The 22,629-nt window shown below is 47.4% G+C and overlaps 2 protein-coding genes across 5 annotated transcripts in view; one reads left to right on the top strand and one right to left on the bottom strand.

The window, feature by feature from the left end:
- LOC308670181 (snaclec A15) overlaps window positions 1-22,629 on the top strand; it is a 53,448-nt gene that overhangs the window by 24,434 nt on the left and 6,385 nt on the right. Inside the window, exon 1 of one of the 2 annotated variants that reach the window (XM_081331479.1) lies at window positions 22,226-22,288. The exons of the other annotated variant lie outside the window; for it this stretch is intronic. The gene's annotated coding sequence lies outside the window, so the exon portion shown is untranslated. Of the gene's footprint in view, window positions 1-22,225; window positions 22,289-22,629 lie in introns of those variants that run through there. 2 annotated transcript variants of the gene reach the window in all.
- LOC308670187 (snaclec 3) lies at window positions 1,763-14,243 on the bottom strand. Of its 3 annotated transcripts, none has more exons than XM_081331496.1 (6): window positions 14,172-14,243; window positions 13,600-13,685; window positions 5,461-5,558; window positions 4,230-4,367; window positions 2,977-3,061; window positions 1,763-2,005 (listed from the first exon to the last, which is right to left on the bottom strand). In XM_081331496.1, the coding sequence occupies exons 2-6, from the start codon at window positions 13,655-13,657 to the stop codon at window positions 1,938-1,940; spliced, it is 447 nt and encodes a 148-aa protein (XP_081187622.1). In that variant the 5' UTR covers window positions 13,658-13,685; window positions 14,172-14,243; the 3' UTR covers window positions 1,763-1,937. The 3 variants fall into 3 exon arrangements, with proteins under 3 accessions (XP_081187622.1, XP_081187621.1, XP_081187623.1); XM_081331495.1 differs by having other exon boundaries at window positions 14,136-14,236; XM_081331497.1 differs by lacking the exon at window positions 14,172-14,243 and having other exon boundaries at window positions 13,600-13,706.

The following is a 22,629-nucleotide window of genomic DNA, read 5'->3' as shown; positions in this document are numbered from 1 at the left end:
AGGGAAGACTAGTGATGGGGGTGGAGTGCTGGTACAGCGACAGCCACAAATGAATGCCCATGATAGGCCAGCTGCAATGGGTGTGTGTGGGTGATCTGATGTGGGCACGAAAATATCACTGCAATCAATTGTTCTAGATCCGGCACAGTAAGCCAGAGAATAACTAGCCAAGAATTGTGGGTTGTGTTAAAAACAAGGTGGGATATTTCTGAGAGCTGATCAAGCGGTTGTCTGAATCTAGCTGAGGTTTGGCTGCTGTGAGGGGCTCGGCCTGGTCTCTTCCGGGGCTGAACTCTCTTTCCAAGCCTTCCTAGAAGCAGCTGATTTTGCTAATTTCTGTCTTCCCTTTTTGAAGCGTCCAATGTTTGAAGCTGGTCCACCCTCTGCAGGGTGCAGACACAACAGCCCAACTATCATCCCCGAAGCCCCCCCTGTGAGACCCCCCAAGACGGAGAGCCCACGCCTTCAGGGGGAGAGTCTTCTTATCTTATCCCCAGGAGGTTTATTATTATATATTCTAGTTATTTATAGACTTGGTCGGCCTCCCATCTTACTTCAGGGCAGCTCTGGGCAGCTAACAATCACAACAAGGATATAAATACAATAGTAAACACAACAAAATAAAGGGGGCCAATTAAAGGTTGGGGTGGGTGGGAGAAGGATGGGGGAGGTGGCACCTGTTGTTAATTGATGAGAAACCGCCCCCCCATTGTGATGCTCCCCCATTGGAGACCCAAGGCAGAGCCATGTCTGTAGGCCCTTGTAGAAGGAAAGGAGGGTTGGGGCTGACCTCATTCCTGGGGGGAGGAAGATGTTCCGCAGGGAGGGGCAACGGCAGAGAAGGCCCTTCTCCTGGACCCCCCAGCTGGGATTCCCCACCCCTCTTGCCGGAGGTCCTCAGCAATTGAGCCCGGCGCTCTCTCTCCCCCAGAACCGGGCCTGAATCCTGGCTGGGGGGGTCTCCGTCACCCGGGACCCTTTTCCACAACCATCCCTGGAACGGGGAGCTTGGCAACTGGATGAAAGTTGCCCAGGCAGGCGGGATGCAGGGGTGGCTTTTTTAAGGAGGGGGCCAGCCAGGGATTCCTGAAAAGGACGAGGAGGGAACTGGCAGCTGGGGGCCCTGAGACCCTCCCGGCCTCTGCCCACTTCCGGGCTCCAGCAGGGACCAACCGATCCCAGACAGCCAGGCAAGAACTCTCCCAGGTCTTAAGATCCCCGTTTCCCAGTGCCTGAATCTTGGTAGCTGCACCCGGAATTCCTGGACTTCCTTTTCCGGGGAGAAGGTTTGCCAGGAAATCCCTCCTGAGGGGCCCATCCTGAAGCCCAATTCAACTCCGCAGAGTAAATAGACAATCCGTTTCTCCACGATCTCGGGGTGCCTGAGAGGGATCCCCAAATTCCCAGAGTAGGGGCTTCAGCTGCTAGTTGGAAAACTCAACACCCGGAAAGCGCCTCATGGACCCAGCCCCCCCTCCCACCCCCCTGCCCTCTTTAGCGGGATGCCGCCATCTTGCCCGGGGGGGCACCGGGGTGCCAATCGGCTCTGGGGGCAGGGAAGGGGTGCTGAGGCCCAGCAGGTTCCACCCCCTTCGGATCCAGGGAGGGGGACGGGAGGAAAGCATCTGCGCCTGAGTGGGTGGTACCACCTAAGAGTCGCCCTCCCCCCTTAAGGCCGAGCCCTGCCACGAAGGGGGCTGGGGGGTCTTGAGCTTCGGGCCTTGACCGTCTCCTGGGTGCCCCAAAGAAACAAGGCCAGTCGTGCTAGGCAGAATTTATTGGACCTCCAGGCCCATCAGGAGCAGCAAAACCAGATCCCGGCTACAGAGAGCATCCATTGAGCGAAGGGGCCAGAGCAGAGATGGTGGCAGGCGGGGGTGGGGGTCGGGTGGGGGTCTTCCTTGCTTCTCCAGACTTCACACAGCAGGATCTTCACACTATACCCGGAACTTGCAGACGAAATTGTGTGTCCTACTGCAGTCCATACGTGACCAATGGTTATCAGCTGGACAGCAAAAGAGAAGTTTTGATCACTTTTTGCAGAGATTCCCTGAGAGACCCAGAAGATCTTTTCAGAGGCTCCTCCCTCATTTACAGGAGGACATGAAGATACCACAGGTGGAGACTCTCCTCTGCTAAAAGAGGCTGGGGGTTCAACAGGTTGTTCTAACCCAGATCACTTACCTGGCCATCACGTTTCTTTCATTTCTTTTGTCTCTTTTTTAATTTAATTTGTATTTATATATATATCCCCCTTTTTACTCTCCAACTAACCCAAGGCAGCAAACCAGCAAACACCCATTTACTCCTCCTTTTTTCCCCACAACAACAATCCTGTGAGGTAGGTTGGTCTGAGAGGGAGAGGCTGGTCCAAAGTCACCCAGTCGGCTTTAGCGCCTAAGGTGGGACTAGAACTCCCCGTCTCCTGGTTTCTAGCCTGGTGCCTTAACCAGAGACCAAGTCGGCTTTTAAGATGCTCTTTTGGTTGGTTTATAATTCGACCAGGCATGTGTTAATATTTCTCTTCTGTACACACACACACACACACACACACACACACGCAGAAACACACAAACACACAAATGTGGCCGAGGTTCTTCTCACCGCAATGGGGTGTTGCAAGATTGATCTATATCTGAGCAAGCAAACCAGGCAGGAATAGCCAGATGCCCTGAGACAATGATGGCCTTTCGGAACAAGGTTAAGATGGAGCTTGTTAGTTTAATGATGGGCTGATGGCCCCGTAATAATTTTCATATAGAGCTCCAGTCTCGTTTTTAAGGGTTTGTCCCATGGTTGTGTTGTGTTCCCTTGTCTGTACAGAGTGTGGGACTGAGGCAGCTGAGAGATCCAGGAGGTCAAGGAAGGTCACCAGTGGCCAAGGGGTGGGGGTTGTGAGAAGGATACCTTTGGTCCTTGAGGAGGGAAGCCCACCCTCCTTGACGTAACACAGTGTGCACCACCACACTGACTTACCTATCTTGAATACGAAACAATTGATTCCTTCATTCCAGGCTTTGTAGTCAAGCTTGGCACCATCGGTCCACCCCCAGTTGCATTCCTGGAAAGACAAGGAAAGACCCTGAGCCGACTGAGGAGGGGGCTCTGCCCGTGTAGGAACCAGGGACAGAACAAATGTATTCTCTCTCTTTCCTTCTCTCTCTCTCTCTCTCTCTCTCTCTCTCTCTCTCTCTCTCTCTCTCTCTCTCTCTCTCTCTCTCTCTCTCTCTCTCTCTGTCTCTCTCTCTCTCTTTCCTTCTCTCTCTCTCTCTCTCTCTCTCTCTCCTTCTCTCTCTCTCTCTCTCTCTCCATGAACCTCACTTGACCCGGAGCAGCTAAGCAGGGTCACACTTGGTGACCGCTTGGGGAGGGGACAGTCAGGAGATCCAGAGGGAAAAGAGGAGGAAACGGCCCGGAGGTGTCCGAGGAGTCACCAGCTCAGCTTGAGGCCACTTTGCCCGATGCCCAACGTGGTGACCGCTCCGAACGACACTCATTGGTCTCCGGAAGAGAAAGCGCCTCAAAGCCCATCAGTCCCTGCATGGGGGAAGCAGAATTAGAACCCAGGGCTACGGGGGACTCTCGGGAAGAGAAAAGCATCCTGGATATCTTCAGTCACGTATTCGGATGAGCTACTTCGCTCTTGTTGCCAGAAATTCATATTTCTATTCACAAAGTCACCAGGAGCTGATTTCAACTCCAGGCAAAATCCCCTCCTTTGCAGATGATGGAGCTTTTTTCTAGAGCTGAAAATGCAACAGAGCAGGGGACGAAATCCTGCCGGTGACAGAAACGAGGAATTTCTGCGTTAAATAAAGTGGGGGGAGGAAAGAACAGCCCCCCCCCAGGCCAGGCCTCTAAAGCCCCTGAGTGGAAGGCCCAGCGGAGTCTCCCCCAGGTTTGGGGGCCATCCAAGGCGCCCTCAAGAGGGAGGAAGGCCTGGAGGCCGAGATGGGGGCCAGGGCAGGATGCGGCCCTTCAGGAGAGCGCTGGGTCCCCCAGGAGGAGGGAAGGACTTGGTGAGGGGGGGGGGAGAGAGAGAGAGACAGGATGGCAGTTCAAGGATTTCTGCCTTGGTTTTCTCGGCCGTTGTCCAAGGCAAGAACGTTGGATAGAGAGACCTCGGCCTCCCACCAGAGGATCCCTCATAATACATACATTCATACATGCATACCTCCTCAGAAAGTGTACATTTGAATTCATAAAGATTAGCATTGGAGAGGACCTACATTCCAGACATCGTTCAGTCCCATCCAGATAACACCGTCTTTCAACATTGCCAAGGTCTTCTTGACCACAAAATCTGCTTCTGCAATGTTGTGCAAGGAGACCAGATGGCTGCCTTTGTGCTGTTCAGTGCAGAATTTCTGGGAGAGACCAAACAGAGAAAGAGACTTGTTCAGCTGAGAAGCAGATTTGTGTCTATATGGTGTGTTGTGTGTGTGTGTGTGTGTGTGTGTGTGTGTGTTTCTGCCTCCGAGAACAGAGCAGGGCTCTGACTGGCTGATCCTGGCCACCCTCATGATCTCCCTGAGACCCGCAGTTGCCCTCCCTGAACAGGCAGTTCTTGAGCAAAGCCTCTTTCGGCCTCAGGACCCTCAACAGAGGCCCCGGACTGAACCCGGCACCAGCCTTTGGGACAGGGGGCTCTGCAGACCCCGCTCTCCGCCTGCTCCCTGTCCTCCTCCTCCTCCTCCTCCTCCTCCTCCTCCTCCTCCTCGTTTCCGAGAGGAAGGAGCGGAAAAAAGAGTTTGCAGAATCTTGGAGGGGGCCAAACGCAGCTCAGCCTTCCAGATTTGGGGAGACCTCCCAGCCAGCTACTGCCCGGCTTTTCAGAGCATCCGAGACCTCCAGGCACACTCGGGCCTCACCTCTGCGGAATAACAGCCTCACAGAGAGGGAAAGGGCCTTGGAGGTCTTCTAGTCCACCCCCTACCTCATTCCGGACAAAGGGCTGTCCAGGAAGGGGGAGGCTGCCTAACTGGACTAGACCCCTCCCTGATCCCCCCCAAAAGCCTCTCATTTCTCCAGCCTGAAATGGGTTTTGACAAGTCTCTGATCCCTCCGTTGGCGTCTGCCAAAACCTGCTTTCTCCTCCCCCGAAAGGAAGCCGAGAGCCAGCTGGCCTAGTGGGGGAGGCACCAGGCTCGCAGCTAGGAGGCGGGAGTTCTAGTCCCGCCTGAGGTGTGAAAGTCACCGGGTGACTTTGGGCCGGTCCCTCCCTCTCAGACCAGTCCACCTCACAGGGTTGTTGTTCAAAGGGGCTCAGAGGAAGAGTCCTTGGGATATCTGCGTCTCAGAGGTCCCCAAAATCGGGGGCTTTCCTCCCTTTTCGAACCCCCAGCCGAGTCTCCCTCCATCTCCTCGTAGCCAGAGGGGACCTGGGGGCTTTGCAAGGCTCTCCCTGGACGTCTCCCCTGCCTGGGCTGGGCGATCCACAGGGACACAAAGACGTCTCACCTCTGCATCAGCCCAGTTCATCTCTTCCTTAAAGACCTTGTAGCAATTCTGATCATAGGCAGACCAACCAGAGGGACAACAGAAAGCAGCTTCAGTTCCTGCATTGGAAGACAGGACACCCAATGAGAAGAGAGGAGGAAGAGGAAGGCGGCGGAAGAGGAAGGAGGAGGAGGGAGACAGGAGAAGGAGGGGGGAGGGGAGAAGGGAGAGGAGGGGGGAGGAGGAGGAGGAGGAAGGAGGAGGGGGAGGGTAGGAGGAAGAGGGAGGGAGGAGGAGGGGGAGGAGGAGGGAGGAGGAGGAGGAGAGCTGGGTCTGCCTAACAAGCTTAACCTGCTGTGTTGCAAAGATCTTTGATGACAATAAATTGCAACTGACTTGCAGCTTCCTTTGCAGATTGTCCAAACCTTGGTTAGAGTTAACCTTGGTTAATTCCCTGGAAGCTGCATGTCTGGTGTGATGATGATGATGATGATGATGATGATGATGATGATGATGATGATAACGACAACAACAACAACAACACCTAGACCGGAAAATGCGTAAACTTTTGAACATGCACCACGCTCTACATCCACGAAGTGACATCGACAGGTTGTACCTGCCAAGAAGAATAAGGGGCAGAGGGCTACTGCAAATCCACCAAACTGAAGAAGAAAAACGAAGTTTGAACGACTATGTGAATCAAAGTACAGAAAAATTGCTGCAGGCTGTGAAAACAGAGAGCATTATCAAAATAACAGAAACAAAGGCAGAATATAAGGGAAAACGGCTGGATGACAGATTAAATAGATGGAAAATCAAAGCTTTGCATGGACAGCATTTGAAAAACATTGAAGGAAAATGTGACAACAACTTGACCTGGGCATGGCTTAAGATGGGAACCATCAAGAAAGAAACGGAAGGCTTAATACTGGCTGCTCAAGAACAAGCACTACAAACTAATGCCATGAAAGCGAAGATACAAAAATCTACTGACAATCCAAATTGCCGACTGCAACAACAAAGCTGAAACTGTTTCACATTTAATATGTGAGTGCAGCAAAATCGTGCAAACTGATTACAAAGCTAGACATGACCGAGTTGCTAAACTAATCCACTGGGCATTGTGTAACAAATACGACTTGCCTGCGTCCGAAAAGCCGTGAGAACATAGGGTGGAAAAAGTTGTGGAGAATGAGAGGGTGAAGATCTTGTGGGACTTCCGAATACAGACAGATCGCCATTTGGAACGCAACACGCCAGATATCGCAGTCCTAGAGAACCGAAGTGTACAGTTGATTGATATTGCTGTACCAGGAGGTGCCAGAGTCGAAGAAAAAGAACTGGAAAAAATTATGAAATACCGCAACCTGGCCATCGAAACTGCGCGATTGTGGATGAAACGCGTAACAGGGATACCCATTGTCATCGGGGCACTGGGAACTAGGTCCAAAAACTTTGCAAAATACATCAAGAAACTGCAGCTTCCTGCAATACCTCCAGCAAAGCTACAAAAAAGTGTGCTAATTGGAACATCTTACATTTTAAGGAGATACCTGGTGGATACCTAGGAGGCTGGCAGCAACCCGTGTCAACCATTAGTGCCAGTCAATTTGAGTGTTCACTTGACTGAGGTTCATGTTTAAGGAATGAAAGTTTTATAATGATGATGATGATGATGATGATGATGATGATGATGATGATGATGACAGGATACAAAGGAATAAATAAACAAACAAACAAACAAACAAACAAACAAACAAACAAATAAATAAATAAATAAATAAATAAATAAATAAAAACCATGAAGTCTCCTGAGCCATTTAGACTTAGCAAGAATTATCCCCACTATGGTTGCCACCTATCCAGACTACTACAATGTCCTTGATGTGGGGCCACCCTTGAAAGCCTCCCGAATTTGCAATTGCTGTGGAAGGAAGCAGCCAGGCTGTTGACCAGTGCAAAGGAAGGGGGATCCGGTGGGTCTGTCCGAAGAGATCTCCTCTCGCCTCCTGGGTTCCCCCAAACAACTACAGGGGTTCAGTGGCAGATTTCCAGTGGGGCTGCCCCCCTGCTCCCCCCCCTGCCCAAGAAGGGCCCCCCTGGGACTTCCGGTGGCGGTGCGGCGCCGGAGACAGCCTTTTCGGGCTGCCCGCTGCTCAGCTGTGTAATTTTCACCCGAAACAGCGCCGATCAGCTGTTCGGGTGAATTTGAAGCCCCCTCCTCGGGAGAAGAGGAGGGGGTGAGGCCCCAGGTAGGGGTCGAGTTCTCCGGGGCCGCCTGAGCTTAAAGCTTGGGCGGCTGAAGGATCAAACTCCCCCGTAGCCTGGGTCGCTCCCAGCTGGTCAGCGTCTCTGCTCCGGATTTCTTGGAGCAGAGCCAGGCGTTTGCGACCACCCCTGCCTGAAGGAAAGACTATGGAATAAAAGGAGCAGGCAGAGCGGTACAAGAGGAAAAGGTGAAGAGGATTATTATATTTTACTCTGGAGCTTGATGGACTTTTTAAACTTAAAGTGAAAGTGCGTCACAAGTGAAAGTAAAAGATGGCGGCTAAACCTCCTTCAAAAACTCTTCGGAGTGCTGGAACTTCTCCGGTGCAACAGACATCGTTGCAAGCCTTGCTTCCTCCTGCTGCATTGACATCTAAAGATTTAGAAGATGCCCTTGAAAAGCATGCCCAGGTAATTTTAGTAACATTGAGTGATAAACTGGCAAAAATGGAGGAGAGAATAGAAGAGAGGATGGAAGAGAAATTTAGTGCGATGAGGGTAGACATTTTGTCTACAGTGGAAAGTGTGGCTGAATGTGTACAAGGTTTGGAAGAAAAAGTGGAAGATTTGACTCAAAAAAATGCTGTACTAGAAGTTAAGGTATTGGAGAATGAAGATAAAGCGGACAGAGAGTTAAGCCTTGTTCAGTTTCACCAGATGCAGTATGCTATTAGAATTAGGGGCTTAAAAGAAAATATTAAAGAAGATTTAAAACAGCTGATTTCTGAAGCCCTGGAAGCAGTATTGGGTCAGCCAGCATCTGAAATAAAGGCATGTATGGATAAAGTTTTTCGTGTAAACTCATGGATTGCCAGACAGAGGAAGCTACCTAGAGATGTGGTGGTTTATTTTACAAAAAGAGAAATTAGAGATGAAGTTATTCAAGCTGCCTATGATACTAAAGTAGTGGTTGCTGACCAAGAAGTTTTGGTTTTAAAGGAAATTCCTCCAAAGATTTTAAGGAGAAGAAAGGACTTTGCATTTCTGGTGCAGGAACTTAAACAACGTGATATAAGGTTCAGATGGGAGATTCCAGTAGGGCTGGTGGTAATGCATGAAGGTAAAAGATACCGTCTGGTTACTGTGGCACAGGTGCGTGAATTCTACAATAATGTTTTAAAAGCAACCCCACTATCACTTCTGGAAGCAGCAAAGGGACCTGGAGAAGGAAAACCTCAAGAGGCGGAAGATGGACAGACAGAGGAGAATGGTGCAGGAGGGGATCAAACTATAATTTCGATGGCTGATGCTGGAGAGCAGAGGGTGACGTGTGCTGCTTTAAAAAGAGCAAAACAAATAAAAGAACAAGACCAGCAGAAGTTTTTGGAATTTTCAAAGCGCACTTACAGCGAGGCAGTGGGAGGAGCGCGGCCTAAAGGCGGCAGGGCCATTGGTGAGGTGCTCCAAAAGCTTCGGGGCGATAAGAATGGCGACTAAATTTTTGACTTGGAATGTTAATGGATTGAACTCGCCTCAGAAGAGAAAGAAAGTTTTTTTATATTTAAAACAATTTAAGACTGATGTTATATGTTTGCAAGAAACGCATATTAGGGCTATGGACCAAAAGCTTTTATTGAACTCAAGACTGGGTACGCAATTTGTTGCCTCTGCAATGAATAAGAAAAATGGAGTGGTTGTTTATATTAAAAGTGCCATAACAGCGGACTTAATTGAAGCAGATAAGCATGGAAGATACGTAATGATAGATTTGTTGCTAGAAGGCAAAAAAACGCTTTTAGTTGGACTGTATGCCCCTAATCAACAACAACAACAGGCTGACTTTTTTAGCTTACTTCATACAAAGCTTACCCAGTTGGATTACAAATCGTTTATTTTTATGGGGGATTGGAATGGTGTATTGGACGTACAGATGGACAAGGCTGGTTTTTTTAAGCGTATTCCGTGTCATGCCAGATTGCCTAAGTCTTTTTTTGAAATGAAGGATGATTTGGAATTGCGAGATATTTGGCGTGACATACACCCGCATGAAAAGGATTATACCTTTTTTTCTGATAGACATCAATCTTTTTCTAGGATTGACTTTATTTTGCTGACTAATGATTTTTTTTCTAGGATTAAGAAGGTGAAGATTTGTGCAAGAGCTATTTCTGACCATAGCCCAGTATGGTTAGAGATTAATAAGGATAACAGAGATAGGCGCTCGTGGCGCGTAAATGAGAATTTGTTTAGAAACCAGAAAAATGTTGAAGAGTGTAAACAGCGAATGAAGGATTTTTTTGAACTTAATATGAATAAGGATACTTCTATGGATATGGTCTGGGATGCTAGCAAGGCCTATATGAGAGGAGTGTTGATATATATGAACAATAAACATAGACGTACTTTGGAAGCTAGAAGGAAAGAATTGGAGAATGAAATTAAGGAAAAAGAGAATGCTTTGATTTTGAATCCATTGGATGTGAAGACTAAGGAGGCTATTAAGCTATTAAGAGGACAATTTGATAAATTAATGGCTGATCAAGTGGCAACCAATTTGAGGTTTGCCAGGCATAATACTTTTTGCAATGCTAATAAGCCAGGTAGATGGCTAGCTTATAGACTAAGGAAAAAGCAGAGGGCTTCTAACATAGATAAAATTGAACACAAGGGGAAAATGGTGTTTCAACAGGATTTTATTAAGGAAGCCTTTGTGGATTTTTATTCTAAATTATATGCTAAGGAGAAGATTAATGAAAAAGACATTGATGAATATTTGGAGAATGCTAGCATCCCGGTGCTTACACAACTACAAAAAGAGGAGATTAATCAACTGATTACAGAAGAAGAAATATTTACAGTAATTAAGGAGTTGAAGGCTGACAAAGCGCCAGGTACAGATGGTTTGACTGCGGCCTACTACAAAAATTTACAATTAGAGATGGTTAAACCGTTAAAGGAATTGTTCCAGACAATTCAGAGAGGGGGAAAGGTGCCTCCATCTTGGAGAACTGCCTTTATCTCTCTGATTCCGAAGGAAGACCAAGATGCTACTCAAGTAAAAAACTATAGACCGATATCACTATTAAATACAGACTATAAGATATTTGCTAAGGTGTTGGCTAACAGATTGATGAGGGTTCTGCAACGGGTGATTCATGGGGATCAAACTGGGTTTATTAGTGGTAGGCAAATGAAAAATAATGTGAGGCATATAGTAGATGTGTTGGAATTTTTGGAAAGGAACAACCAGATCCCTGCGGCGCTAATTTTTTTAGACGCTGAAAAAGCTTTTGATCAATTGAATTGGCAATTTTTGATGAAAGTTTTAGATAAAATGAATTTTGGGGATAAATTTTTGCAACCAATTAGGGCATTATATCAAAAACAAACAGCCCGAATAATAGTTAACAATAGCCTGACAGAAGTATGTAATATTGAGAAGGGCACAAGGCAAGGGTGTCCGTTATCGCCCTTGTTATTTGTGTTAACATTGGAGATATTATTGGTAAAAATACGAAATTCGGAAAGAATTAAGGGTATACAGATCAGAGATCAGAATTATAGATTGAGAGCGTTCGCAGACGATCTGGTTGTTACAGTGACCCAGCCGGAGAGCTCTGTTGTGGACCTGATGGAGATAATAATGCAATATGGGAAGGTTTCTGGATTTAAAGTTAATGTACAAAAAACTAAAATTTTGGCTAAAAATATGACAGCATCGCAAAAGGCCCTTTTAGAAGGGTTAACTGGATTTGAGATTGTCAAAAGGGTTAAATATTTGGGGGTGTTTTTGATGCCCTCTAATACAAAATTATATAAAAATAACTATGAAAAATTATGGGGAAAAATCCAAAAAGAAATGGAGAGTTGGGAAAAACTGCAATTGTCTTTGTTGGGGCGAATCGCAGCAGTAAAAATGAATGTCCTGCCTAAATTTTTATTTTTATTTCAAATGATACCGGTTCTTAAGAAAGATTCTAATTTGGAGGAATGGCAGAGAGGTATCAACAAATTTGTTTGGGCAGGGAAAAGGCCACGAGTTAAACTTAAGATTATGCAGGATACGCGTGAAAGAGGTGGTCTCAAGATGCCTAACTTTAAATTATATTATGAAGCTGCTGCGTTATCAGGTATAAGTGATTGGATTAATTTGACACAAGAGAGATTATTAAATCTTGAGGGCCACGATTTGCTGTTTGGCTGGCATGCATATTTGTTGTATGATAAGAAGGTAGATAATGTGTTTAGAGTGCATATTTTAAGACAGGCATTGCTGAGAGTTTGGAAGAAGTACAGACATAAGTTAGATTGTAAGATACCATTGTGGGCAATTCCAAAACAAGCAATAGAAAATATACATGCTGGTTTCAAACATGATGTGACTACGTACAAGGAGATCCTAAGTTTGGAAAGAAATGTCTGGTGTTTGAAATCATATAGCCTCTTGCGAGATGAGAAGATTGTTCAAAATTGGTTTCAATATACTCAGCTACGGGCCAGGTGGAAAGAAGATCAGAAAAATGGTTTTACAATGACTGATGAAAATCTGATAAAGCAAATTAGAAATCAGGGACCAGCACACATTAAACGGATATATCTTGCGTTGATAGAGATTGATTCAGAAACAGAACTCGTTAAGGATTGTATGATAAAATGGGCCCAAAACACCCAGGAAGTTATCACAATGGACACGTGGGAAAAGATTTGGGTGAGGAACGTAAAATTTACACAAGCTCAAAATTTAAGAGAGAACTTTTATAAAATGTTTTATAGATGGCATCTAGATCCTAAAAAGCTTGCAAGTATGTATCCGAACTATCAGCCAAAATGCTGGAGATGTGGAGATGAAGATGCAACATATTTTCATGTATGGTGGACTTGTAAAAAGATCAAGGCTTTTTGGATAAAAATTTGGTGGAATATGCAGAAGATTTTTAAGCAAAGGATAAAGTTTTGTCCGCAACTCTTCTTGTTGGGAATAATCACGGATGCTACGGTTGTGGACACTAAGCTGATGTTAAATTTAATTACGGCAGCAAGACATTTGATAGGTCAGTATTGGAAGAAAGAGGAACTGCCGACTATAGAAGAGTGGACTTTAAAGGTTTCCGACCTGGCAGAAATGGCGAAGATTTCGGCTTATTTGAAAGATCACTCGCAAGAACGTTACATTATGGAATGGAGAAAATGGATTGAGTTTATCCAGAATAAGTATAGGGTTAAGAAGTTTCATGTAGCATTTGAATAAGTCTTCTTTCTTTTTTTTCTTTTTCTATTTTAGTTTTTCTATATATATTTAATATTACTAAGGTTTGTCCTATCCTATATAAGCTAGAGAGTGATGGATTTTAGAGGTTATGGTTGTTAGTATATGGTTGTTTATGATTGTTTTTTTTATATATACCTTGTATTTAGCTCTGGGAAGTCGGGGGGGGGGAGGGGGGGAGGGGGGAGAGGTAGGGGGGGAGGGAGAAGGGAGGGGGAGGGGGGATTGTTAAAGATAAACTGTATGTTAAAACTTTTCAATAAAAAAAAGAAGGGCCCCCCTGAAGACGCCCCCAGCAAGGGCTCAGCTCTTCAGCAGATGGGGAAGGGTCTTCTGACCCCTTGTGTGGCCCCCATGGAGAGAAATCCCTAGCAAGAGGTGGGGGAGGGGCACTCTACTTTTAATTCATCAATGCAAGCATTTTCTCCAAGGGTTTAACTTCATTCTTAATTAATTCATTCTGCATTTCAATGGTGTTAATTTCGCTTTGGTTTTGCATCGTTGCTCGCAGTCCTGAGTCTTCGGGCGGAGAGAGAAGCTGGGATCCAAAGGGCAGAATGAGCCAAACAGGAATAAAGGAAACTTTGGGGAGAGGATTCGGGGGGGGGGTGTCAAATGAGGAAGGGGTTTGAGATGCGAAAGCTTTGGCCTCTCTGGACACGAGAGACCCTGCTCGAACTCACCACTCAGGGCGAGGAACACGACCAGCCAGCTGAACCTGACGGAGATGAATCGCCCCATGGTCTTCCTTCCTTCCCTGCAGAGAGAACTGGGGGGGGGGGAGAGAGGCAAGGGGGTGAAATGGGGGTGAAGTCCAACCTGAGGCCAAGCTGGGAGTCCCACACTTTGCTTTGCACTTTTTCACTTGCCCAGCTGGACCCCGTTTCTCCCTCCTTCTTCAGGCATAAGCCTTGGGGGTGGGGGTCACAGGGGATCCTCCATTGCTACGTACAGGACAGAAGGGCCCCCCCCAAAAGACTCTCCTGTGCCCCTCTTTCTCTTCCCCAGAGATCCCCCTGGTAGATCCCTTTGCAGGAACCTGGACATTGCCTGCAGCCCCCTGAAAGAGGTCCCTTCAGGTATGGGGGGGGCAGAGAGACAGACACACACACACACACACACACACACACACACACACACACAGAGAGAGAGAGAGAGAGAGAGAGAGAGAGAGAGAGAGAGAGAGAGAGGCTGTAGGGATCTTATGCAAGGGCCTCACCTGTCAGGTGCCCACAGGTGGGAGAGCCGCACTCACCTGTCCCTCGGCCTCCACGGGTAGCAACTCTGCTCAGAGGCAACTCCAGACCTTTATAGGCATTTATAGGCAAGGAAAGGGGGGGAGGATTTTTGTGGGGGGGGGACAGTGGGAGAAAAGGCTCTGTGTGAGAACGGATTTTTTTGCCTAGGGATCAGGAAGTAGCTTGTTTGCACAAAAGAAGTTGACAGTTTTACTCTCTGCCAGTACTGATGTCACGGAGGGAATCTTGCAGTTTGAACTGTTCCCTGAGGTCATCCAGTCCAGCCCCTGCTCAGTGCAGCAATCCAAAGGAAAGCACCCCGGATACGTGGCTGATTAGCCCCCTCCCCTCTGGGCATCCAGACAGTGGGATTTCCCCCACACACACACCTCCTCTGGTCTTGGGGCTGCTGTTGACAGGCTGACTTTCCCTTTTTCTGAGCGAGATTTTTCTAACTCTCCTAGAGAACCTGCAGGAATGAACCGATCCCTGAGCTGGGTGTTTCGTTGCAGACGTTTCCTGACCCAAATACAGAACATCATCAGTGCTAGAAGAGAGTGAGTTTCTGGAGGGGAGGGGGGGAGGAGGACTCATTGGGCTGCTACCTGCCATGCTTCAGTCCTGCCTCCCCCCCCAGGTTGGAAAAATCTCTTACTGGATTTTGCCCCTGGATGGCACAGCTTGAACCATTTTCTGCCCAAGTCAGCAAAGGAGGCATACCAGATGTGTGCAACCTCCTTCCCCATCGCTGCTTTGCAACTGTGCAAAATCAGCCATTCACCACCGGTTGCCCTGCACTACAGCTCCCATGTTCCTTGGCCAGGAGGCCCTTTCACTTGGCTTCTTGGGATGGGGGGAGGTGGCTGCTCTAGGGAAACCCAGCCATAGGGTTGACCCCCTGGTTGTTTGGGGGGGTGGGTGGAGGGAGCAAGCTGGGCCTCTGGGAACCAGGCTCAGGGGTCCACAGGTGCTTCCTCAGCCTTGGCCCTTTAGGCGGCCTGGACTTCACCTCCCAGAATCCCCCAGTCTCGGCCTTGTCCCAGTCCAGGCAGCAGCCCTGAACTGAAGGGACCCCCGGCTTCTGCCCGGGGCCAGGAGGTGGGGGGGAGGGAGCCTTGAAAGGGGTTTGGCAAGACTCACAAAGGAGCAATTCTTGCCTCGGCACCAGGAAGAGTTGCTGTTGTTCCCAAAACAACACTGAGCAAAGTTGGATTCCTTACAAGCCGGATTCGGGTTTGGCCTCGTCCCGGCTCAGCTGAGGATCATCAGGAAGAGCGCAGGTGATGCTCGGCCCTCAGCCAGGTCATTTGGCCATCTTGCTCCCCCTCAGAGGAAAGATGGGCCAGGGGGGCACCCCAAGACCTGGAGGTCCAGGTGGGGGGAAGGAGGTCAAGGAGAAAGTCTGTCTCTCCTCCGGTCACTAAGAAGGGACACCCCTTGGTGGGCCTAATCAGTCCAGGACTATTCCTGACCACCCAGCGGTCGGAGAAGTTGGCTGCCCTGCGGTCAAGGTTGCCCCAAACTGAAATGAAACCATTTTTCATTTTGTTTTCATTGCCATAGCAATTCTTCTTGTGAGAATCAAGGTCAGCCCTGATAAGGGTTTTGGCAGTTTGAAAAGCTGGGAGGAGAACCCCTGTTTTGAAATAATTGGTGAATGTGGTTTATGACAGCAATTTGGGGTGGGAATTGCAACTTGGTACTTTGCAGCCTGAGGGAGGGGATTTCAGTCCTGGGTTCACCTATGTAAGTGCCGGTCCTTGGTTGCCTAAATTAAATGTTCTTTAAGGAAGAAACAACAAAAACAACAACAAGAAGAAAAATGTTGGAAGGGACCTTGGAGGTCATCTAGTCCAACCCCCTGTCCAGGCAGGAAACCGTCTCCTATTTCAGACCAATGGCTGTCCAGTCTCTTCTTAAAAACTTCCAGTGTTGGAGCGTTCACAGCTTCTGGAGGCAGGTTGTTCCACTGGCTAATTGTTCTAACTGTTTCTCCTTAGTTCTAGGTTGCTTCTCTCCTTGACTAGTTTCCATCCTTTGCTTCTTCTCCTGCCTTCAGGCACTTTGAAGAATAGCTTGACTCCCTCTTCTTTGGGGCAGCCCCACAAATATTGGAAGACTGCTATCATGTCACCCCTCGCCCTTCTCTTCATTAAACTACACATACCCAATTCCAGCAACCGTTCCCTATATGTTTTAGCCTCCAGTCCCCCAATCATCTTTGTTGCTCTTCTCTGTACCCTTTCTAGAGTCTCGACATCTTTTTTACATCGTGGTGACCAAAACTGGATGCAATATTCTAAGTGTGGCCTTATCAAGGCATTGTAAAATGGTATTAATACTTCACATGATCTTGATTCTTTTGTTAGTTGCGAAGTCGTGTCCGACCCATCGCGACCCTATGGACATTGTTCCTCCAGGCTTTCCTGTCCTCTACCATCTTCTGGAGTCCATTTAAGTTCATGCCTACTGCTTCAGTGACTCCATCCAGCCACCTCATTCTCTGCCGTCCCCTTCTTCTATTGCCCTCGATCTTTCCCAGCATTAGGCTCTTCTTCAGTGAGTCCTTCCTTCTCATTAGGTGGCCAAAGTATTTGAGTTTTAGCTTCAGGATCTGGCCTTTTAAACAGCAGTCAGGGTTGATCTCCTCTAGGACTGACCGGTTTGATCGCCTCGCAGTTCGAGGGACTCGCAGGAGTCTTCTCCAGCACCATAGTTCAAAGGCCTCAATTCTTTGGCGCTCAGCCTTTCTTATGATCTAACTTTCACTGCCATATATTGCAACTGGGAAGACCACAACCTTGACTATACGCACTTTTGTTGGCAGGGTGACGTCTCTGCTTTTTAGTGTGTTGTCTAGATTTGCCATGGCTTTCCTCCCCAGGAGCAAATGTCCTTTAATTTCTTGGCTACAGTCCCCATCTGCAGTGATCTTGGAGCCCAGGAAAATAAAATCTGTCACTACCTTCATTTCTTCCCCATCTATTTGCCAGGAATTGAGAGAACCGGATGCCATGATCTTGGTTTTCTTAATGTTAAGCTTCAACCCAAGTTTTGCACTCTCCTTCTTCACCCGCAACAAGAGGCTCTTTAGTTCTTCTTCACTTTCTGCCATTAGAGTGGTATCATCTGCATATCTTAGGTTGTTGATATTTCTTCCGGCAATCTTAATTCCAACTTTTGATTCATCTAGCCCTGCCTTTCTCATGATGTGCTCTGCATATAAGTTAAATAGGCAGAGCGACAGTATACAGCCTTGCCGGACTCCTTTCCCAATTTTGAACCAATCAGTGGTTCCGTGTCCAGTTCTCACTGTTGCTTCTTGGCCCGCATATAGGTTTCTCAAGAGACAAATAAGATGGTCTGGTACTCCCGTCTCTTTAAGAACTTGCCACAGTTTGTTATGATCCACACAATCCAAGGCTTTAGCATAGTCAATGAAGCAGAAGTAGATGTTTTTCTGGAACTCTCTAGCTTTCTCCATGATCCAGCGTATGTTAGCAATTTGATCTCTAGTTCCTCTGCCTCTTCGAAATCCTGCCTGTACTTCTGGTAGTTCTCGATCCACATACTGCTGGAGTCTAGCTTGTAGGATTTTAAGCATAACTTTACTAGCATGAGAAATGAGTGCAATGGTGCGATAGTTTGAGCATTCTTTGGCACTGCCTTTCTTTGGAATTGGAATGTAAACTGATCTTTTCCAATCCTGTGGCCACTGTTGAGTTGTCCAAATTTGCTGGCAAATTGAGTGTAGCACTTTTACTGCATCGTCTTTTAAGATTTTGAATAGCTCAGCTGGAATACTGTCACCTCCACTAGCTTTGTTGTTGCTCAGCTTTTCTAAGGCCCACTTCACTTCACATTCTAGGATGTCTGGCTCGAGGTCAGTGACCACCTCATTGTGATTATCAGGGACATTAAGCTCATTCTTGTATAGTTCTTCTGTGTAATTTTGCCACCTCTTCTTAATCTCTCCTGCCTCTGTTAGGTCCCTGCCATTTTGGTCCTTTATCATGCCCATTTTTGCATTAAACGTTCCCTTCATCTCTCCAATTTTCTTGAAAAGATCTCTGGTCCTCCCTATTCTATTGTTTTCTTCTATTTCTTTGCACTGTTCATTTAAGAAGGCATTCTTATCTCTTCTAGCTATTCTCTGGAATTCTGCATTCAATTGGGTGTATCTTTCTTTTTCTCCCTTGCCTTTCGCTTCCCTCCTTTCCTCAGCTATTTGCAAAGCTTCCTCAGACAGCCATTTTGCTTTCTTGCATTTCTTTTTCTTTGGGATGGTTTTGGTTGCTACCTGTTGCTACCTGGTGTACAATGTTGCGAACCTCTGTCCATAGTTCTTCAGGCACTCTGTCTATCAGATCTAATTCCTTAAATCTATTTGTCACCTCTACTGTATATTCAACAGGGATATGATTTAATTCATACCTGATGGTCATCTTAATTAAATTCACCCATTCCTGTCCTTTTTAGTTTGCTGATACCTAAGATGTCGATGTTCAGTCTTGTCATCTCTTGTTTGACCACGTCCAGCTTTCCTTGATTCATGGATCTTACATTCCAGGTTCCTATGGAGAAAAAATCTTTACAGCATTGGACTTTCCTTTCACCACCAGACACATCCACAGCTGAGCGTCCTTTCGGCTTTGGCCCAGTCGCTTCATTCTTTCTAGCACTACTAGTACTAGCCCTCTGCTCTTCCCCAGTAGCATATTGGATGCCTTCCGACCTGAGGGGCTCATCTTCCAGCATCATATCGTTTTGCCTTTTGGTACTGTCCATAGGGTTTTCATGGCAAAGATACTGGAGTGGGTTGCCATTTCCTTCTCCAGTGGATCACGTTTTGTCAGAACTCTCGGCTATGACCTGTCCGTCTTGGGTGGCCCTGCACGGCATAGCTCATAGCTTCATTGAATTACGCAAGCCCCTTCGCCAAGACAAGGCAGTAAGCCATGAAGGGGGATCTTGGTTCTATCCCTCTGTTAATGCAGCCTAGCACTGTGTTGGCTTTTTTGGCAGCTGCAGCACACAGCTGGCTCATATTGAAGTGATTGTCTACTAGGACTCCAAGATTCCTCTCACAGTTACTACTATTGAGCAAGGTACCACCTATACTATACCTGTGCATTTGATTTTTCCTGCCTAAATGTAGAACCTTACTTTTTTCACCATTGAATTTCATTTTGTTAGATAGTGCCCAGTGTTCGAGTCTGTCCAGATCCTCGTGTATCTTAAGCCTATTTTCTGGAGTATTGGCTATTCCTGCCAGCTTGGTGTCGTCTGCAAATTTGATGAGTTTATTTATTTATTTATTTATTTATTTAATTTATATATAGATAGATGAGTTCCCCATCTATCCCCTCATCCAAGTCGTTAATGAAGATATTGAAGAGCACTGGGCCCAGAACAGAGCCCTGGGGCACCCCACTACACACTTCCTTCCATATAGATGCGGTTCCATTGAGGACCACACGCTGAGAACGGCCTGTCAGCCAGCTACGAATCCATCTAGTGGTGATGCTGTTTAACCCACATTTTTCTATCTTATCAAGTAGTAGGTTGTGATCTACTTTATCAAATCCCTTACTGAAGTCCTAATAAATTATATCTACAGCATTCCTCTGGTCCACTAGTTTTGTCACTTGGTCAAAGAATGCAATAAGATTTGTCTGGCATGATCTGTTTTTGACAAACCCATGTTGGCTTTTAGTGATGACTTTGTTCGCATCAAGGTGTTCGTAGATTTATTGTCTGATTATTTTTCCAGAATCTTCCCAGGTATTGAGGTCAGGCTGATAGGTCTGTAGTTTCCTGGATCTATTTTTCCCTTTTTTGAAGATGGGAACTACATCAGCTCTCTTCCAGTCCTCTGGTAGTTCCCCAGTGCTCCAGGATCTTTGAAAAATATAGTTCAGTGGTTCTGAGATCACGTCTGCCAGTTCCTTGAGAACCTTGGGGTGTAATCCATCTGGTCCTGGTGATTTGAACTCGTCTAGGCTGGACAGGTGCTCACTTACCATTTTCTTGCCTATCTTAACTTGCGTTTCTATTCTGTTTTTTATGGCACTGGTTTGGGTAGGTTGGACTGTTTTTTCCCTTTGTGTAAAGACAGATGCAAAAAACGAGTTAAATAGTTCTGCTTATTCTTGCCATTTCCCCCCACTAATGGACCAATCATTTTCAGCCTTAGCTTTCCTCACTTCATCTTTGCAGGCTCGGGCTACTTGCTGATATTCTGCCTTAGTTATGTGCCCCTCTTTCCACTTCTTATACTTGTCCTTTTTATCTTTCAGTTTATCAGAGAGTTCTTTATGCAGCCATGCTGGGGGTTTTTTTTGAGAGCTGTTACTTTTCTATACACCTATGGCAATGTCATTTTCCCCCCTTTTACATTGACCCAAATACATTCAAGTTTACAGTTTTCATCATTGTTGTGCTCTATTTCTGTTCTATTTCTGAAATCACCTGCGGGAGGGGATTTCAGTCCTGGGTTCACCTATGTAAATGCCGATCCTTTGTTTCCTAAACAAAATGTTCTTTAAGGAATAAATCTTTGCCTTGAAGTTCTTTTAAATGGTTTCATCTATCGGAACCGTGACACCTGCTTGGCCTGGGACCCCAACAGGGCCCTGCTGACCCGGGAGAGGAGCCCCCTCCCCGGGATGCCCAGCATGGTGGTTTGTAGCCTGCTTCCTCCATTTCTCTCATTTTAATTCTTTTCTGGCATTTATTAAAACGTTTTCTTATATTGTAAGGGGCCCAGAGAGACAGTATCAGTGAGACAGGTGGCATAGAAAATGAAGAATAAAAAAAGGGAGTTAGGGAAGGAGGAAGGAAGGATGAGGCCAAACCCGAATCCAGCTTGTAAGGAATCCAACTTTGCTCAGTGTTGTTTTGGGAACAACAGCAGCTCTTCCTGGTGCCGAGGCAAGAATTGCTCCTTTGTGAGTCTTGCCAAACCCCTTTCAAGGCTCCGTTCCCCCCCCCACCTTCTGGCCCCGGGCAGAAGCCGGGGGTCCCTTCAGTTCAGGGCTGCTGCCTGGGATTCTGGGAGGTGAAGTCCAGGCCGCCTAAAGGGCCAAGGCTGAGGAAGCACCTTTGGACCCCTGAGCCTGGTTCCCAGAGGCCCAGCTTGCTCCCTCCCCCCAAACACCCAGGGGGTCAACCCCATGGCTGGGTTTCCCTAGAGCAGCCACCTCCCCCTGACAAGAAGCCAATTGAAAGGGCCTCCTGGCCAAGGAACATGGGAGCTGTAGTGCGGGGCAACCGGTGGTGAATGGCTGATTTCGCTCAGTTGCAAAGCAGCGCTGGGAGAGGAGTTTCTGGTTGAGGGTGGCAAATTTCCCCCCTTGGTTCTGTGTCTTTGATGTGGGGCTGCGGGCTTCCCCCTCCCCCAGGGGCTCCCCAGCTCAAATATGCTTCCTTTGCTGACTTGGGAAGAAAACGGTTCAAGCTGGGCCATTGGGGGGCAAAATCCAGTAAGAGATTTTTCGAACCTGGGGGGGGAGGCAGGACTGAAGCATGGCAGGTAGCAGCCCAATGAGTCCTCCTCCCCCCCTCCCCTCCAGAAACTCACTCTCTTCTAGCACTGATGATGTTCTCTAGTTGGGTCAGGAAACGTCTGCAACGAAACACCCAGCTCAGGGATCTGTTCATTCCTGCAGGTTCTCTAGGAAAGTTAGAAAAATCTCGCTCAGAAAAAGGGAAAGTCAGCTTGTCAACAGCAGCCCCAAGACCAGAGGAGGTGTTTGTGGGGGGCAAATCCCACTGTCTGGATGCCCAGAGGGGAGGGGGCTAATCAGCCACGTATCCAGGGTGCTTTCCTTTGGATTGCTGCACTGAGCAGGGGCTGGACTGGATGACCTCAGGGAACAGTTCAGACTGCAAGATTCCCTCTGTGGCATCTGTCTTGGCAGAGAATAAACCCGTCAACCTGTTTTGTGCAAACAAGCTACTTCCTGATTGCTAGGCACAAAAATCCGTTCTCACACAGAGCCTTTTTCCCCAACCTCCCCCCCACAGAAATCCCCCCCCTTGTGTTGCCTATAAATGCCTCCATTCCCTTCAGAGGAGGAAAGCCTGGAGTTGCCTCTGAGCAGAGTTGCTACCTGTGAAGGCCGAGGGACAGGTTAGTGCGGCTCTCCCACCTGTGGGCACCTGACAGGTGAAGCCCCTGCATAAGATCCCTACAGCCTCTCTCTCTCTCTCTTTCTCTCTCTCTCTCTTTCTCTCTCTCTCTCTCTCTCTCTCTCTCTCTCTCTCTCTCTGTGTGTGTGTGTGTGTGTGTGTCTCTCTCTCTCTCTTTCTCTCTCTCTGCCCCCCTCATACCTGAAGGGACCTCTTGCAGGGGGCTGCAGGCAATTTCCAGGTTCCAGCAAAGGGATCTACCAGGGGGATCTCTGGGGAAGAGAAAGAGGGGCACAGGAGAGCCTTTTGGGGGGGCTTCTGTCCTGTACGTAGCAGTGCAGA

Source organism: Vipera berus, assembly GCF_964194415.1.
Source record: "Vipera berus genome assembly, chromosome: 6".
Classification (NCBI taxonomy): domain Eukaryota; kingdom Metazoa; phylum Chordata; class Lepidosauria; order Squamata; family Viperidae; genus Vipera; species Vipera berus.
This window is presented reverse-complemented; position numbering and strand designations above follow the sequence as displayed.

Coding starts and splice junctions, on each gene's coding strand:
- LOC308670187 (XM_081331496.1), bottom strand. CDS start 13,657: ATGGGGCGATTCATCTCCGTCAGGTTCAGCTGGCTGGTCGTGTTCCTC. Junction 3,062..4,229: donor GACTGAACGATGTCTGGAAT/GTAGGTCCTCTC, acceptor TTGTCTTTCCAG/GAATGCAACTGGGGGTGGAC. Junction 2,006..2,976: donor TTGTTTCGTATTCAAGATAG/GTAAGTCAGTGT, acceptor TTTGCTGTCCAG/CTGATAACCATTGGTCACGT.